This window comes from Clarias gariepinus, chromosome 15 (assembly GCF_024256425.1).
Source record: "Clarias gariepinus isolate MV-2021 ecotype Netherlands chromosome 15, CGAR_prim_01v2, whole genome shotgun sequence".
Lineage (NCBI taxonomy): Eukaryota > Metazoa > Chordata > Actinopteri > Siluriformes > Clariidae > Clarias > Clarias gariepinus.
In genome coordinates, this window is record NC_071114.1 from 12,644,559 (window position 1) to 12,660,640 (window position 16,082).

At 35.1% G+C, this 16,082-nt stretch overlaps 2 protein-coding genes across 2 annotated transcripts; both read right to left on the minus strand.

Moving 5' to 3' along the window:
• Positions 1-10: 10 nt before the first annotated feature.
• On the minus strand, positions 11-10,718 carry cp (ceruloplasmin). The gene is made up of 20 exons (XM_053513491.1): positions 10,532-10,718; positions 9,976-10,220; positions 9,638-9,850; positions 8,383-8,556; positions 8,018-8,272; positions 7,663-7,828; positions 7,417-7,556; positions 6,599-6,739; positions 6,446-6,490; positions 4,853-5,067; positions 4,587-4,737; positions 4,283-4,495; positions 3,274-3,481; positions 2,493-2,632; positions 2,266-2,394; positions 2,001-2,107; positions 1,622-1,841; positions 589-728; positions 316-469; positions 11-126 (listed from the first exon to the last, which is right to left on the minus strand). The coding sequence occupies exons 1-20, from the start codon at positions 10,687-10,689 to the stop codon at positions 107-109; spliced, it is 3,234 nt and encodes a 1,077-aa protein (XP_053369466.1). The 5' UTR covers positions 10,690-10,718; the 3' UTR covers positions 11-106.
• Positions 10,719-11,630: 912 nt separating this feature from the next.
• Positions 11,631-15,705, minus strand: tm4sf18 (transmembrane 4 L six family member 18). The gene is made up of 4 exons (XM_053513494.1): positions 15,444-15,705; positions 14,849-14,920; positions 12,932-13,077; positions 11,631-12,824 (listed from the first exon to the last, which is right to left on the minus strand). The coding sequence occupies exons 1-4, from the start codon at positions 15,612-15,614 to the stop codon at positions 12,626-12,628; spliced, it is 588 nt and encodes a 195-aa protein (XP_053369469.1). The 5' UTR covers positions 15,615-15,705; the 3' UTR covers positions 11,631-12,625.
• Positions 15,706-16,082: the final 377 nt, after the last annotated feature.

The following is a 16,082-nucleotide window of genomic DNA, read 5'->3' on the forward strand; positions in this document are numbered from 1 at the left end:
TACACTTGGATACATTTATCATAAAGATTTATTATTCACAATATATGAAAATTTTAAAGTTACACTTTGTATTGTATTACAAAAAATGCTCCTTAGTTGAAGTTCTTCAGCCTTTACTTATGATTTCTGCAAATAAAACATTTTACAGTTAGTTTTATATTTAATCTGTTGTGGTTGCATAAATTAGTTTATTATAACAAAGTGTACTGTATGATAATATGATTATTTTATTGGTAAAACCAGTTTTTAAAAAAGGAAAATGTATTCTATAATATGTCTTGTTTTGTCTACATTGTGATACATTCTTGGACATACCTCTTACTGTGTATGTGGTCTCCATGCCAAACAGCACATGGTCAGCGACATGGCAGTGCAGAAGCCAGGTGCCTGGATACTGAGGGCGCATTCTTACAGTCTGGAACGTGCCGGGGAATAAGTCGAACACATCATTGCGATGGAGACCACTCACCTTGGGTTAAAGAGAGACATTGATTACACAGGTCGTGGAATAAACTCATGTTGGTTAGAATAATTCAACAGATGTTATGCAGTAAGTTTGAATATTTAACAAATGGGTTTCATACTTACCTTGTACTCAAAGCTGTGGCCATGGAAATGTGCTGTGTGTAAGTCAATTTCACCTCCCATTCCCATCAGGTACCAGTACACCTTGTCACCCACATTCATATACAGCCCATGAAGGTTGCCAAAGACCAGGCCATTAATAGCTATAATTCAAAAAGAGTACCTTTTACCACTAATGCTTTTAAAGGTTTTATAACTAGCAATTGCAGAATGTATGCATACATATATAATTATAGGCTGTGTCTTCTTAAAAAATGTGTTGGGGGTCAAAAGATTAAGACACAGTTTAGCTTATAATTTACAGTGTTCAATAATAAGTTACATATTGTACTGTAATAGGAAAATAATCAATGGTAATTGTATCATGCACTCTGATATCTAAGCGATGTCTGATATCTATCTAAGCTAAATAACTCAAAGTTGATATTTTATAATAAATTAATCTTCCAGTGCTATATATGTTCTTTCCAATTTGGTCAACTGCCAATTCCAACTGACCAACCAATCTTTCCCTATTATACAACAGCTAACAGCTTGGAAGGTAAATGCTAACATATTTCTTTCTCGTATTTTTAAATTGTTACATCGCAGAGCTGCCCAACTTTGATGAAGGAATTATTTGTCCTCTTCTGCATGACCTCACAGGTGCCCAGGATCCTATTGCTGATTGTCAGAGGTAGTCTCAATGTGATTGACGTTCCACTGAGAGAGCTAACTTGTCTTTTAGCTAAAGACGACCGTGTTGTAGCAGCTATCAAACAATTGTTTCCCTACCAGACTTTTTGCTCTTTCCCAGTTTCGTTACAAAAAATCTGTTTCTTGTGCTATAGAAAAAGCATAAAGCCCTCGATCCTCAATGCAGAATGTGAGTTATGCTCACTAAACACTCTTACTTTAACAGTGTTACAAATCTAATATAACTATGTGATTTGCCATGAGCGTTCTAGCAACACCAGACAACCAGATTTGAAGTTTTAACAGCACTGTGTTATAAGCATTATTATATTTTATGCTCCTCTGGCTAATCAATACTCACCATACATTTTATTGCTTTCAATAAACTCCTCATCTTCTTTTAAATTTTTTGGAGGGTTTTTCACATTTGAGTTTATGTTGTTGTCCAGATACCATGACTTATTTTCATCAAACACCATGAACATCAATGCAAACTCTTCAATCTCTTTCTTTAGCCCCAAAGTCCTCAGCAGACTCTTCCGACAGATTACCAGCGGCCCAATCAGTCCACTGTACAAATCCTGAAAAAAGAAAAACTTGCAGAGTTAAATATCCGAACATCACAGCAGGCAAAGGAACCATCACTTAGAGTCTTATTTTTTTAGTCCAAAGGCATTTTTTAGTATGTGACCTTAAACCATTTAAAATTGTTGCTGTACATTCTGATATCAAAAATCTACCTTGTTAACATCTACAGTTGAATAATAAGCTTCAACAATGCATTCCTCCTGATCGGGCGCTGGGCCAGCAGTCTTGGGAATATACCAAGTGTATGTCTGTGATTGACCTTATGGACAAAATTCATTTATTTATTAAGCTTTTACATCCAGGCTCAATACATCTATGCTACATTATAGGATGCAAAATTTCCCTAACAAAATCATAAAAAATATAGCTATGTAATTGATATTTTAAACCATACCACCCAGCAGAAAATCTCTGTACCTGGTAAGGTTGGAGTAACATGGGGACTGTCTGTCTTTACTCCGTGTGCATGTATAGAGTATGGCCTCGTGGCCAAGTTCTTGAAAACCACCTTTACTTTCTCTCCCACATTTCCATGAATCATAGGACCTGTGAGGTTAGTTTTATACTTAAAGTATATGACTTTTTCCACAACTTATTGTAGCATCATAATTATAATGTGTTTTACAGTAACCTTAAATATTTACCCAAAATTCCTAAGTGTTCCATGTCAGCAGGCCTTTCCTTTGGCTTACTGAAGCTCTCATCAGTATACTCTCTGTACACCACCTTCTTGTATTTGGAGCCAATAAATTTCCCTCCCTTATTAATGAATTTGTTGCCTGGGCTGTTGGAAAACAATATTATAACATAGGCATGTAGTATCGGTTAAATAAATATAATTTTCCTATTAATTGACTGTAATAAAAAAAATAAATGATTGTTAATAGACATTTTAGTCTATTTCTTTATGTAGCAAATATATCTTAAAAATTAATATATTGAAAAATAAAATATATATCTTTATAAGGATGTGCCAATTCTTTAATTGTGATGCAGTGTTGGCAGGCCCACTAATCTGACTCTGTAATAGCTTAGGGGCAACAAGTACCAGTTGGCTTTAATGGTTTCTTTTTAAGCAAAAGTAAATAACGTCTTGTGTAGAAATGTAGAAATACATTGTCGTAATAGGTCACTGTAGAAATAGCTTTCATTTTTCATTCTGATATTGAATATTTTTCATTCTAACCATGTATGTTTAAAGTGCTTTGTTGACTGTCTGCGTGAACCTTCTTGTCATCTGCTTAACTTTTTTGTGAACTGTCCTGACTAGTCAACTACAGCTCCCCATAACAGTAACTATTGAATGTACAGTATCAGTTGTCTACCACCTCTAGTACAATGGTAAACCTGATTCCAAGCAGGTTCTCAAAAACACCTAACCATCTGTGTTTTATTAAAATCTCAAAATGTACAATAAAATATTACCTATCTTTAAGGTTGTGAAACATTTTCTCCTCCCAAGTTCGGCTTGGAGAATAATCCCAGTCCATCTCCACCGCAGCAATGTAATATTTCTTCTGATGGAGCATGATCTCTGACTGCCTGTTAAAGATACTGCATTTCTCCACCGTGTAGTTTGCTCTCATGCCTCCATGGTCATCATCAGCTGTCTTACAAGTCACCTCAAATTGTCCTGGATAACCATAAATACCAAGACAGAAAAATGCTTACTGTAAGAGGGAACTGCAGTCATTACACAGGGCAAACTTATTATCTACTGTATTTATTTTATTAGGGCCCAAGCACTATAAAATCAGCCCTATGACATCATAGTGTGCAAAGGGCTCTTGTTTATTTTATTTTATTTTATTATTTTTTTTTAATGTATATCCAGAATTTTTATTTTTATAAAGCTGCTTGTGTCATTGTCCATCATTAAAAGTAGTACACAAATAAAATTGATTTGAAACGTAACTGAACAAGGCTAAACAGAACAGTTATGATAATTATCATATTAGTTGTAACTACCAGGGGCATGGTGTTATAGGAAAAAAATTAATATTGGCCAAGTTTTATTAAGTTTTACTAATATAATTGAAAGATTTATATTGAAAAAGTTACAGACACTACATAAAAGGGCATGAAATTCCATTTAGCAAATGTGTTTCTTTTTACTTGATAAAAATATGAATGCAAATACAAATTTACAAAAGCATGTTTCGGGAGATAAGATTAAGTTTTATGAAAAATGGGTTTATATGATTCTATCTGTAAATGTACCTTTTCTCCTAGATGAGACACTTTTTAGCACCAATATCATGTTTTGTCCGTATCAGAATAATAGTATGTGTTTAAATATTATAATGTTATGAAATTTTACCTGACCATTCAGATTTGAAAATTGCACAGTGCTGAGCCATAATGTAATAGCATCTAATGGCTCTATCAGAAATATGTATGTTCTATTTAAGTAATACACAATGTAAGTGAGTACCCATGCTGTCTGGCTCCATGATGACTGTATGTGAGACATGAGGGAACACACTAATGGTGTCTCTTCTTGTGCCTCTGTAAAGGAACCTGTTGCCTTGGAAGTAAAGTCCATGAATGTCCCCCTCTGATCCCAAACCCAAAAGATGCCAAGAAACCTTGTCTCCTTTACACATAGTCAGGCCTTTCAGATTTCCATACATGTATCCATTGATTGCTGCAGATACAATAAATATACTGTAGATATACGATTCTGACCATTTTGGCAATCCATGTAAAAAACAGCATTCAACATTTTAAGGACTTACAATGCATCTTATTAGACAATTGAAAATCTTCATCATCTTTCTTCACAGACTTAGGTTGCTTTGCAAATGTGTTAATGTTCTCATCCAAATACCAGCTCAGGTTTTCATCAAATACTGTTGCGAGCAGGTTGAATTCTTTTTTTATATTTTTCTGCAATGTGACCAGTAAGAAACAGTTAAAAGTCTTCTTTTAACTTAAAAGTAACTCTTTTGATTAGAAGTTAAAAGTAACTCTTTTGATTAAAAAACAAAAACTTTGTACTTACTTGTTTGCCAGCTTTGAGGGTTTTCGGTTTACAGATTAGGAGAGGTCCAACCAGACCAGAGTTGGTGTCTTGGATCGGGTCCACAGCAGAGTAGTACAAGTATGTGATGCAGTCAGGATCATTTTCAGTCGGACCTCCATCCTTGGGAACCACCCATTCGTACTTATAGGTAGTGCCAGGACGGACAAGGGCAGCAGGAAGTGGTTCAACAATTCCTAAATATGCCATAAATAAATATGCTTAAAAAAATAATACTAAATCACTGAAAATAAACCTGACAGAGAGACCAGAAGAGAACAAATCTCGGAATTTTCCTCTGACCTCTCTTATCAACAAAGCATTTCCACCCACAGAACTAATGCTCACTCAGCGTTTCGCATCATTCGGTATACTGTAAACCCTTGTGTGTGGAAATCCTGGGAAACCAGCAGTTTATGAAATACACAAGCCAGACATCCTGAAACCAACATCCATACCAACATCCAAGTTACCCGGATCACACAGTTTCATCAAGCTGAGTTTTGCTGTGAATTTTGACAAACATTTTCTTAGAAGTGGAGGGTCTCTTGCTTTTAGTTTTAATTTATGCAGGCTTGTTGAGAAGTGGCGTGAATCAGCTGCACAAAACATCTATTTCTATTCTTAAAAAAAAGATTAAAGAAACAAAGCAAGAATAAATTATAATTAGAGTGGTTTCAGTTTGTGTACATGTATGTTTCCTTGGGGACCCATTTAAAGACTTTCCCCCTTTTCTGGGCAATATGTACAACACGCCTGCTTATTCCTTGCTCTGTTGTTTTGCACTAATAACTCAATTTACAGATCTTTAAAAGTAAATGAAATTCAACTTGAATGAAAAAGTAATAATAGTTTATTAGTTGATAATCAGGTTAATCTTGTTTTCAGCTTAATTCAGCACTGAGTGTTCAACAGAATTTTTGTAGCGTAAGTTTAAAGCCGATGTAAAGTTATACTTGACCCTATGCCAGTATCAGGCTTAGAAACTAGAGAACCAAATAAAAATATAAAAATAAGTTTTCTGGCAAAAGTTGTTGTATTGCATCAAATATGCTTATGCCAGAATTGGATATACTGATCATGACCGATTTAATTCCGAATTTATGAGTTATGATTTAAAACATAAAAACAGGTAGGAAACAGAAAACTGGCAGTCACTTCCAGCTGAGTTCATGGTCATACGGATTGCTTTAAAACATTTTCACCATGTAAATGTTTTACTGCAGCTAAGAGTCTCATCATTGTGCTGTGCTTGAAGTCATTCCCTCATTTTTCCCTCATTCACTAACAATTTCATTACAAGTCCCGGTTTTACTTGAACACCTCTCATCGTACTTTAAACTGAGCCAGTTAACTCACAAATTACTGTACAAACTCTTCTTGTTTGTTTCTAATTTAACAAAAGTTTTCACTGAAAACTATATTTCTCTATTTTGGATTTCATCTTTTCAGTTAATAAGATATGCAGTTTTGTAAAATGCAATGTAGCCTTATTGCCATACCAGAAAAAAACATCTGGTGCATAAATTCTAGTTTTTTTTTTTTTTTAGATCCTTCTATAGTCCATGTACTTACTTGGTTGTTTTTTGAGTTCCCTAAGCCTTTTCGCAGTATATGATTCTGCAAAAGTAAAACAGAAAGAAATGCAACTCAATCACTGTACAGCAAATAAGGTTGATGTAACTTTGTACAATGAGGATGGTCTTGATTAATTATGCTTTTCAGAACCTTCTAGAACATTGTGGTAAAGGGTGCCATCCATTTGAATGTTGTACTGTACTCCATGAGGCTGAATGCTATAAGGTCGGCTTGCTTTATTTTTAAAAGTGACCTTAATGGTGTCCTCCTCCTCTGCCCTGATGACTGGACCTATAAAAGAAATCACAGATCTTTAAAAAATAGATCTTTAAGATTAGTCATAAATTAAATGATAAGCTATTACACACACAAAAATGAGAGAGTTTTTTCTTCTTTTTTTTATCTTACAGTAAAGTATTTTCTTTTGGACAAGAATGTTAATGGAAGTCTATGCTAACAAGTAATGAAAGAAGTGGCATGAAAGTATGTAAAAACAGCTGCACAAATTGTATGCTAATAAGCAATGAATGTCTGTGCTAAAAAGGCATGGAAATTTATGCTAACAAGTAATAGCTGTCTATGCTAACACGTTTTGCCTATTATTCTCTTATTTGTTTGATAGGTTTGCTCTAGTTTAATAGTAAATAAGAAAGGTGTGGACAAAAAATATTAGTGAAACAATTGCTTTTAATGTAAGAAAAAGTCTGTGCAAATTTTAATAAACTATACACAAGTCCTGTTGTGACATGTTAAAAATCTGTGCTAACATATATTTAATATTTACACTAACAAGTAATGCAGGTGCATGCTAATAAGTAATGTAACATTGCTAAAAGTAATGTAAATTTTTGTTTAAAAGTTAGCTTGACACCTGACTGTGCATATATTTTATATGTTGTCCAACCTATTAACAATTTCTATTGTAGCATGAACTTTTTTCTGTATATACTGTAGCAGGTGGTATTTACCCAGAATGCCTAGGTGCTCTTCATCAGGTGTTCTCTCTTTAAGCTTGGTAAAGGTGTCATCTGTGTATTCCACGTACCGGACTTTCTTATATTTCCCTCCAATGCGATCATTACGATTATTAAAAAATATGCCGGAATTACTGTGAATAGTGTGAAATATATTGTCTGAGCCTAAAAGACTATACAATACAGTACTGTAATAATCTTTTGTTTGAGTTAAGAGGATTTAGCATTCTATATATTTACCTGTCATCCGGTAGCTTAATGCTCGTGTACTGGTTAATTTGTGTAGGTCCATAGTCCCAGATAACCTCTTCAGCAGCAATGAAGTACTGTCGGACTTCGCCAAATGGCCTGGGCTTATGCACAGCCGGAAAACATTTCTTGATCTCAAAAAATGCCTGCATGCCCGCTAAAGACGGCAAAATTTGCATCAAACACTGGAAAACACTTGTAGTAAAAGAAATAATACTAATCACAATTGGTCAATCATCATACATAATTTATATTAGCAATAATGTATTACATGCTTGCGTATGTAACAAGACTTCCATAATTATGTATACGAGACACTTAGAGGGGAAATGCTTTTATATCATACCCTCCAGGTGATCATTAACCTGGCAGCTCAACAGCCACTGTCCAGGGTTGTCTGCCTCCATTACTACACTAACAAATGTAGCTGGGAAGAGGCTAATGGTGTCTGTGCGGTGCTGCCTGTTCTTTAAGATCTGACCATGGAAGAACGCAGAGTGGATGTCCACCTCATTACCGATCCCAAATAGGTGCCAGTGAATCTTATTTCCCATACACATGCTCAGGCCTGGCAAGTTGCCAAAGACGTAACCATTAATAGCTGCAAAAAAGGTAGCAAAATTATTAGCGCAATTGGAAAATTTGAATTTCTTATGAACATCACTCCTTAAGGGACATATGATACGATGTATTTTCAGAAGATCTGCTCACAGTGCATTTTATTGCTCTCTTGAAAGTCCTCATCATCTTTCTTAACTTTGGTTGGTGCTTTGCAGTACTTCTTGATGTTATCATCCAGGTACCAACTGAGGTTTTCATCAGAAACAGTGAACATGAGGGTATACAGGTAGTCACTTGATTTGTCACCATGTATGTCCAGAGTACCTGAAGATTACACAAGGGTAATGTACACATAAGCCATTTGTTTGCCACGTGTTTACTAGGTCTAATAACTAGATAACCTATCTCAGCTCACAACATAACAACACTATGACTTTAACCCTTAAAGGGTTAAATGTGTAAATTACTACACGTTTTATGCCTTTTGCATTGGTATTTTTACATCTGAGTATACTACAGTATAAGGTATGACTAAAAATGCGACAAAGGAGCATGCCAATATTCACAATAAAATTTCAGGTGATAAAATCAGCATACAACTATAGATGATACTCTGGCTTAATGTTCTGTCTTCATTCACTGTCTAAGTAAATGAAGAATGAACTTTTCTCCCTGATGTAGATTTGACCAATACCAACAAACCAGCTATTTCGCACTAAAGCAACCAAACAGCAAAGGTCAGTGCTAGCACATGCTTCCTCTTTGAAAAACATAAAGCCAGCTAAAAATTATTTAAAACTGATGCTTATGCAGCACAAAACTCTCTGTAGGAAGTACTATCTGTACTCTTTTGCATTTATGTGGTACAGAGTACAGGGAGTTTTTCTGCCTTGGGCTCTCAGGCATGGAAGGGTGTGGCACAAAGACACAAACTTGCGATCTCTAGATGATAAGGCAAATTATCTATCTATATTAATAAATTACCTAAATTAACAATAGGCAACAATACAGTTGACTATTTACAGTATATGAAATAATTAGAAAAAATGGTTAGTTTGGTACAGTATTTCAAATAAATAACTCATAACTCAGCTTACTTATGTTTTTTAGAACTGCAACACAAATTCTTCTACTGTTCTTGTTCTTTCTGGTTGTTTAGTATAAAATTTTATCTCTTAGTCTCTTTCTAAACTAAATAAAATTGCTTTTACTAATGGTTTAACAGACTCACCTGTTTTCTTTTACCTGTACAATTTCTTTAAAAAATGTTTTATATAAAAATATAATGCATTATATTACTATAAACAAATGCCACAATATCAGTGCTGTACATTTTAAGTCATTTTTCTGTTATAATTTTACTGTAAAGTTAATATTTTTCTAGTGCACACACAAGTCAACAAACCTTTTTTACAGATAATAAGTGGCCCAATGAGTCCTGACGCAGTGTCTTTTGGGGCATTAACGTGAGAGTGGTACACTCTGGCCAGACAGTTCGTGTCATCTTTGCCAGGAGCATGCGAGGAAGCCATTGTCCACAAATAGTTATACATCTGCCCAGGACTTACAACATCATCAAGGGTCTCCTCTTTACCTGTCATGTCAGGGTACCATGCCCCTGAACAAAAACAGCATGTATGAGGTGCAATCAAATATATTCATTGTAAAAAGTAACTGCTGTAAAAAGCATATAGCAATTGGTCCTAACATGTGATATGCTTATACCATATCCAGCATTCATACCTTCATGGGATTTATTATAACTAATTCCATGCGGATGAATGGAGTATGTGCGAGTGGCCATGTTCTTTAAATGCACAACCACAATGTCATCCTCTTCGGCACTGATGATAGGCCCGAGATAGCCCAACCATTTGGGCTTCTCTATCTCCTGCTTGAAGCTAAGGTCTGTGTACTGGAGGTACACGGCTTTCTTGTACACGCGCCCAATCCTAAGGTCACCATTCTCCAAAAATGTCCTTGCATGTCTAAAATATAGTAGATATTTGAAATTTTAAATTGGTAGAGTTTTTCCTATGTATATATTTATCTGTTTATAGCAGTTTGAAGTTTATACATACAGTACATAGAGTTATGATATAGATATTGTATATAACAATACACCCTTGTTTTTTGAGTTCTAGTGGGAATTTGTCTTTCCAGGCAACCACACTGTTGTAGGCATTTATAAAGAACCATTAATGCCTGCCCCAGAAGGACAACTGTTTCAATAATTCAGACTTAAACACATTACAAGAACTGGGTATTTATTAGATTTATATTAAAATGATATACTCACTCATCTTCCTTTAGCGTTGTGTTTTGAATCTGGTTCTGCCCAGTAGGTGCATAATCCCACTCAATCTCCTTAATACCTATGAAATATTCCCTTATTATACAGGACACTGTTCCAACACAGAACAAAACCCCAATCAGGTTCCAGTGCAACTTCCCCATGTTGCTATTCTGTGATTCGGATATCAGACTGTCTGAGATTGCTTCATTCCTTTTAAAGGTAATGAGACACATGCCAACCAATAGCAGTGAGACTTTCAAGCGTATCATAATGATTGACGACTAGATTTGCTCATCTCAACTGTCCTGACAGAAAAGATCTGATAAACACCTGAAGTTTCTGACTGTTTTAAAATAAGTGTTCACCTTGAAAGGGTAGCCACTGTTTGCATTAGACTCACACTGTTACAGTATGTATATGGAGTAACATCTTTAGTCAGTATACAGAACATCAGTCAATATCCAATACTCATAGATCAAAGCTATTACAGTGATATGATAAGATCATAAAAAATGGTGGCAAATGCATCACTTTATTCTCATCTGTCTGATCTTCATCCACGTTTGTATTTGTGTTTTCTTCCAGTGTTGCACAAATGCGAAATTTCCAGTCTGAGTGAATTACGCAAGAGGGAGAAATCAGTCCACATCTGCTTACGGTCCCCTCCAAAATCAATAAGGGTACTGATAACCTAGGACACAATGTTATGTTGAGCTGAAAGACTTAGACTGTGACGGAAATCCACTGGAGGAGTCATTTAACATAATACGAACTCTATATAGTTCTAATTGAATTATATGTTCTGTTAAGCAGAGAAAATGGCTGATCTAAAATTCAACCAGGAGACCAAAGTCTGCAAAATTTATTTTTTTAATTTAAGACTGAAAGTAAATTATATTAAAGATTTTTTTCAACTTTAATGTTGTTGAAGAATATCTGTTTATTATTTATATTTAAAAAAAACTTTGTGATATTGACCATGGCAACTGTTTTGTGCACCAGTTCAGATTTCTTTTATTTAAGTCTTTACCATTTCATGTTTTCAGAGGATATGGATTATTCTACAATGAATTTGACTTACATAACACAAGAAATCTGAATATTCACTAGTTTTAGATTCCTCTTACCACAGAACTAAAGGCCATTTCAGGTGAAACCTGTTGAAAGCAAACCTCAGATGTTCACAAATAGAACTGCTCAAAGTCCAGAGTTTGTGTTATATTTGAATGTTAAACAAATGCCTTTCTTGGCCTTAGTCACAGTCATACTGTACAGTATATTTGCTTATTTAGCCATGTGGTATTCTGAATGCATGCTGAGTCTTTCTTAACTTAATCAAATTTAAATAGATACACTATTTAAACGAATTCACATTTCCTGTGGTTTTACAGCATGGTTCAGAAATAGAATCTCCTATAAAAAAAAAAAAAAAGCATGAGTACTAATACTAAACAGTGCTAACAATATTCCTGTGGCAAAGCCATACAATCCCAGTATTATGGTGTACCTCATTTACACTGCACATTAAAGCAAGGTAATGGATGAATTACAAATAGAAGATTTATTCTTTATAAGGCAACACAAACAATATAAAAACAAATAATAGAAATATTTATACAGTATAAGATACATAACATACATAACAAGTTTTTTAATAGCTGCATTTTTTTTTATCAAGGAATGGATAATAAGTTATAATATTCTTATAATTAAACACGTAGAAAATATATTTTTTTAAATGGACAATGAAGCCATACAGTGTATAATCATGAAAGCAAAAATGTCCGGAGTTGTCTCGGGAATTAATACAAGATTTTCTATTACTGTCTAAGGACAGGATATTTTGTATCTTGCAAAAATATATATGTTTCAGTCACAGATCAGAGCGCATGTCAGTTGCTTGATTGTATTAAAAGTAGCACAATACTTGTAAAAGCTGCTCCTGCTCAATATAAAACAGATTCATCATGCTACACTGACACAATTACCAGATATATACCAGTTTAGTCTGTCAGGTATTTTCAGAATTTTAAGAGCAGCCATTGTTAGAATGTCAGTGTTTGTTAGTGATATATGGGATTGTTGTCCAGTGTGTCTTCAAGCACTGAGGCTATATTGCTGTTTATAGCAGCAGAGCCTGCAGAGGGCGCTGACCAAGCCGCTTATAAACTGCACAAAGCAGATGAGGAACTCGATCAGGCTAATGCCCAGCAGGATGGACAGCAATATCACGTTCCACTCAACAATGTTAGGAGGCTGTTTACACTCATGCCACGATTCACGTTTAAACAGGTAACTGAAAAGAAGAGATACAAATTCACAGAAAAGTGTTTATAATATGTATTAAGTTCAGCATCACATTTATGTAAGAAATATAAACAGGATCTGTAGTTATTTTCATACGTTTCATTGTTATTTTTGAAAGGAGTTGTCCAGACCGAATCATCAGTCATGCAAGTTGGCCCCTCTAGCATGGCTATGGCTGAGATAATGAAGCAATAACAAGAGCCGGCCAGTCCAATGAGAGACGCTCCAACAGAGGCACACATCTGGACAAATAAAATCCACAATCAAACAAAAGAAACAAAATGGATGCATTACACCACCACTATCTCTGTCTGTCTCTGGTCAGAACTTCATGAAGTATCATTCACTCTGTAAAGAATATTTGCAATTTCTAAAATAAAACACTGTCTTTAAACCAACTTATTATTAAATATAATTAAAAGTTTGATATCATAGCCTGGTATTCTAGGTGAACACCTATAGCATTTATTATAATACCTATACTTACAGTATAGTTACAGTAACACTGCTGTTAAAAAAAAATCTTGAAGCAGTAGAGAAACCCAATCTGGCTATTGTTCCCATTTTTTTATTTTGTTCCATTATTTCAATCATTTTGGCTCAGCATAGTTACTGTAACTGGGGGTAAATCTAAATAATGTTAGTTCAGCTAGGTTGTTGTGGTTTGATAATCAGAATATTTAAATTGTAGCTTATTTTCTTCATGCTAGGTATGCCAAACTATCACAGGGCACAAGCACACACAATCACACTCAATCAATAATTATGGGCAATTTGGAAACACCAATTAGCCTACACTAAGTACGTGGAGGAACCCACCTTGCACAGGGAGTACCACATAAGTGATTTTAATATTTTAATTCATTTAAAAATATTTGACAATAAAAAAAATACAGCAGCAGCAGTAAAATACTTGTCACAACAGTACAGGTAAATCTTGGATTAACCCTGCACTTCAACTTTGAAATATGTATGTGTGTGCGTGTGTGTGTTTGTGCACACATGCGCACGTGTGAAGCTGAAGTGAGATGAAATAAAGTACCCCCTTTCCTCCTCTCAAATAAGAAAGGAGCGAGGGGGCTACTGTGTAGAATGAGACTCTGGATCTTTAAGAAGGAACCTCTCTAATAACACTTGCTTTTGCTTTATGCGTGGTCACAATATTATGATAAACAGACTATATTTAAGTGGCGCACTGAGACTGAGCATGGGAGATGGTTAACCATAATTCCACAGCGCGCGCGAGAAAAGAACCATTGGCTCAGTTGTGATCACATGATGTTCGGCAGACAAAGCGCATGCATAATCGTTTAATAGCCCAAACATATGGAAATGCAGCAAGTTCCTGTAATGTGCAAGTGGTGTTCTTAAATGATTGTAAGTACACTTCCCACAGATAGATGTGTCTCTTCCACAAGTTGGCGAAAAGTTATTTGTCGATTTTGTAGGATCAGGCGTTCCACTTGCTGAATGTTCAAAGAAATGACGGCAGTAAGTGTCATTCCCGAACAAATGGCCTTGTTTTAAATATTTGCACATTCTACTGGTTAGTGACTGTTTTAAAGCCCCATTAAAATGTATTTAAGGTGGCCAAGAGACTCATCAATGTACTGTAAATGTCAATCTCCTCAGCAAGAAAGTTCAGCATGTCCCAGTTTGATTTGAATCATGTCAAATTATGCAATATGTAATAATTATAAACAAACATTACAGTAAATATGATGTGGTCAAATAATATGTAAATATGATGTGGTCTGGAAAAACCTAATGCATATGGCTCTGGATAAATCCAGGCAAACACCAATCAATCAATCTATCTTCCTATCTAAAACTTTCAAAATTTTACCATGTTAAACTTAAACTTAAGCCTTGGCTTAAGGCTGCTACAGAAATATCTATTACAATATCTGGGAAAACTGCTTCCAGTTCTTTCTTTTTTTCATGTGCATGTTTTAGAAGCCTTGATTGATTCAATGGCCATGTAATGCATGTAATAGACAGTGTAGTACTCACAGCAGAGCTTTTTGTAACACAGGAGTCAGCACACTTCCCCAAGCTCAAAAAAATAAAAGCAGTTATAAGTACCTGCAAATCAGAGTAAATCGATTAATAACGTTATACATGTGGTACTGTATTTCCTCAAATACATGTCAGACATATTTTTCTTTTGCTCAAACTTTATCACTAGACAACACCAACATTATTTTTAGTTTTCTGATACCCTTCACCATCCTCATTTGACTTGACTAGCTGTTTTAAGCAAAAAAAATTACCAGCTTTACATCTAATAAAACTATTTTGTAAAAAAAAAAAAAAAACAATAAAAAAAATAAAAACAGATAATTTTTAAAACACTACAAGAGGTATATCATACGCTTGACAGAATAAGTATTCCTTAAAAGTTGAAATAATTTGTACAAAAATAAGAGAAAAACTTAGAATATATTATTTTTTTCCCAGGGTTACCAGACATGGAACTCTTAAAGGTGGTAGATTTAACCTTGTTTAGGTGAAACAGAAAGATTCTCCATACAGTACTGTACATCCTTTATCAATTCAAAGTCAGCTCCTACACACTGAACTGAAATGGCACAGGTATAATACTTACTGCGATACCACCACCCCCTATTCCCATGAAGTACCACACATACACAGTCAAATTCTTTATATAATCCAATTTTCCATCAGGGAAAAATAGTAGCAAATTAGCCACAATGCAGCAGGTGGCCAGTGGGATCAGGGCAAAACCCAAAGATTTGGCAAAACCCAAAGAGCACATTGTTCCGAGAGAAAAGAAAGTAACCAGTAAATTCCAAGCACAAACAAGAAGTGGTATCTAAACTATAATCCAGGAAGGAAACTGAGGAAGGCAAGAGAGGGGTGTAAGCTTTTTAAGAGAACCCCCCCCCCCTCCTGTCTACACCCACACACTCATCAGATGGCTGGCTGAGTACTGGTATAAAGGATATGACGCGATATCTTCCATTTTGGGCAGCATAAGCTGAAGTATAACAAAAGGCTTGCAGTGACCAGAACCTATTTGCATTCTCAAGATGGAAGGAAACCCTCAGACAGATAATGTAACCAAGTCTCCATGGTTTGGGGGTTGGGGGCCCTGAACTTCTCTTTTCCCTGCAAGCAGCTGCATCCTCTCTCAGATCATGGAAGAATCTTCACAAATGTTATGTCATGCTGATTGAAACAGTTTTTAGGTAGAAAGAAACTAACAGAGTTTCAACCTTTTATC

What these genes read in the sequence shown, in the direction of transcription:
- tm4sf18 (XM_053513494.1), bottom strand. Translation starts at nt 15,614, where the DNA reads ATGTGCTCTTTGGGTTTTGCCAAATCTTTGGGTTTTGCCCTGATCCCA. An exon ending in GTGTTACAAAAAGCTCTGCT is followed by an intron (nt 13,078 to 14,848) that starts GTGAGTACTACA and finishes TTATTTGTCCAG; the next exon opens with ATGTGTGCCTCTGTTGGAGC. An exon ending in TTCAAAAATAACAATGAAAC is followed by an intron (nt 12,825 to 12,931) that starts GTATGAAAATAA and finishes TCTTCTTTTCAG; the next exon opens with TTACCTGTTTAAACGTGAAT.
- cp (XM_053513491.1), bottom strand. Translation starts at nt 10,689, where the DNA reads ATGGGGAAGTTGCACTGGAACCTGATTGGGGTTTTGTTCTGTGTTGGA. An exon ending in TTTCACAACCTTAAAGATAG is followed by an intron (nt 2,633 to 3,273) that starts GTAATATTTTAT and finishes GTTTTCCAACAG; the next exon opens with CCCAGGCAACAAATTCATTA. An exon ending in TGAAAGCAATAAAATGTATG is followed by an intron (nt 729 to 1,621) that starts GTGAGTATTGAT and finishes TTTGAATTATAG; the next exon opens with CTATTAATGGCCTGGTCTTT.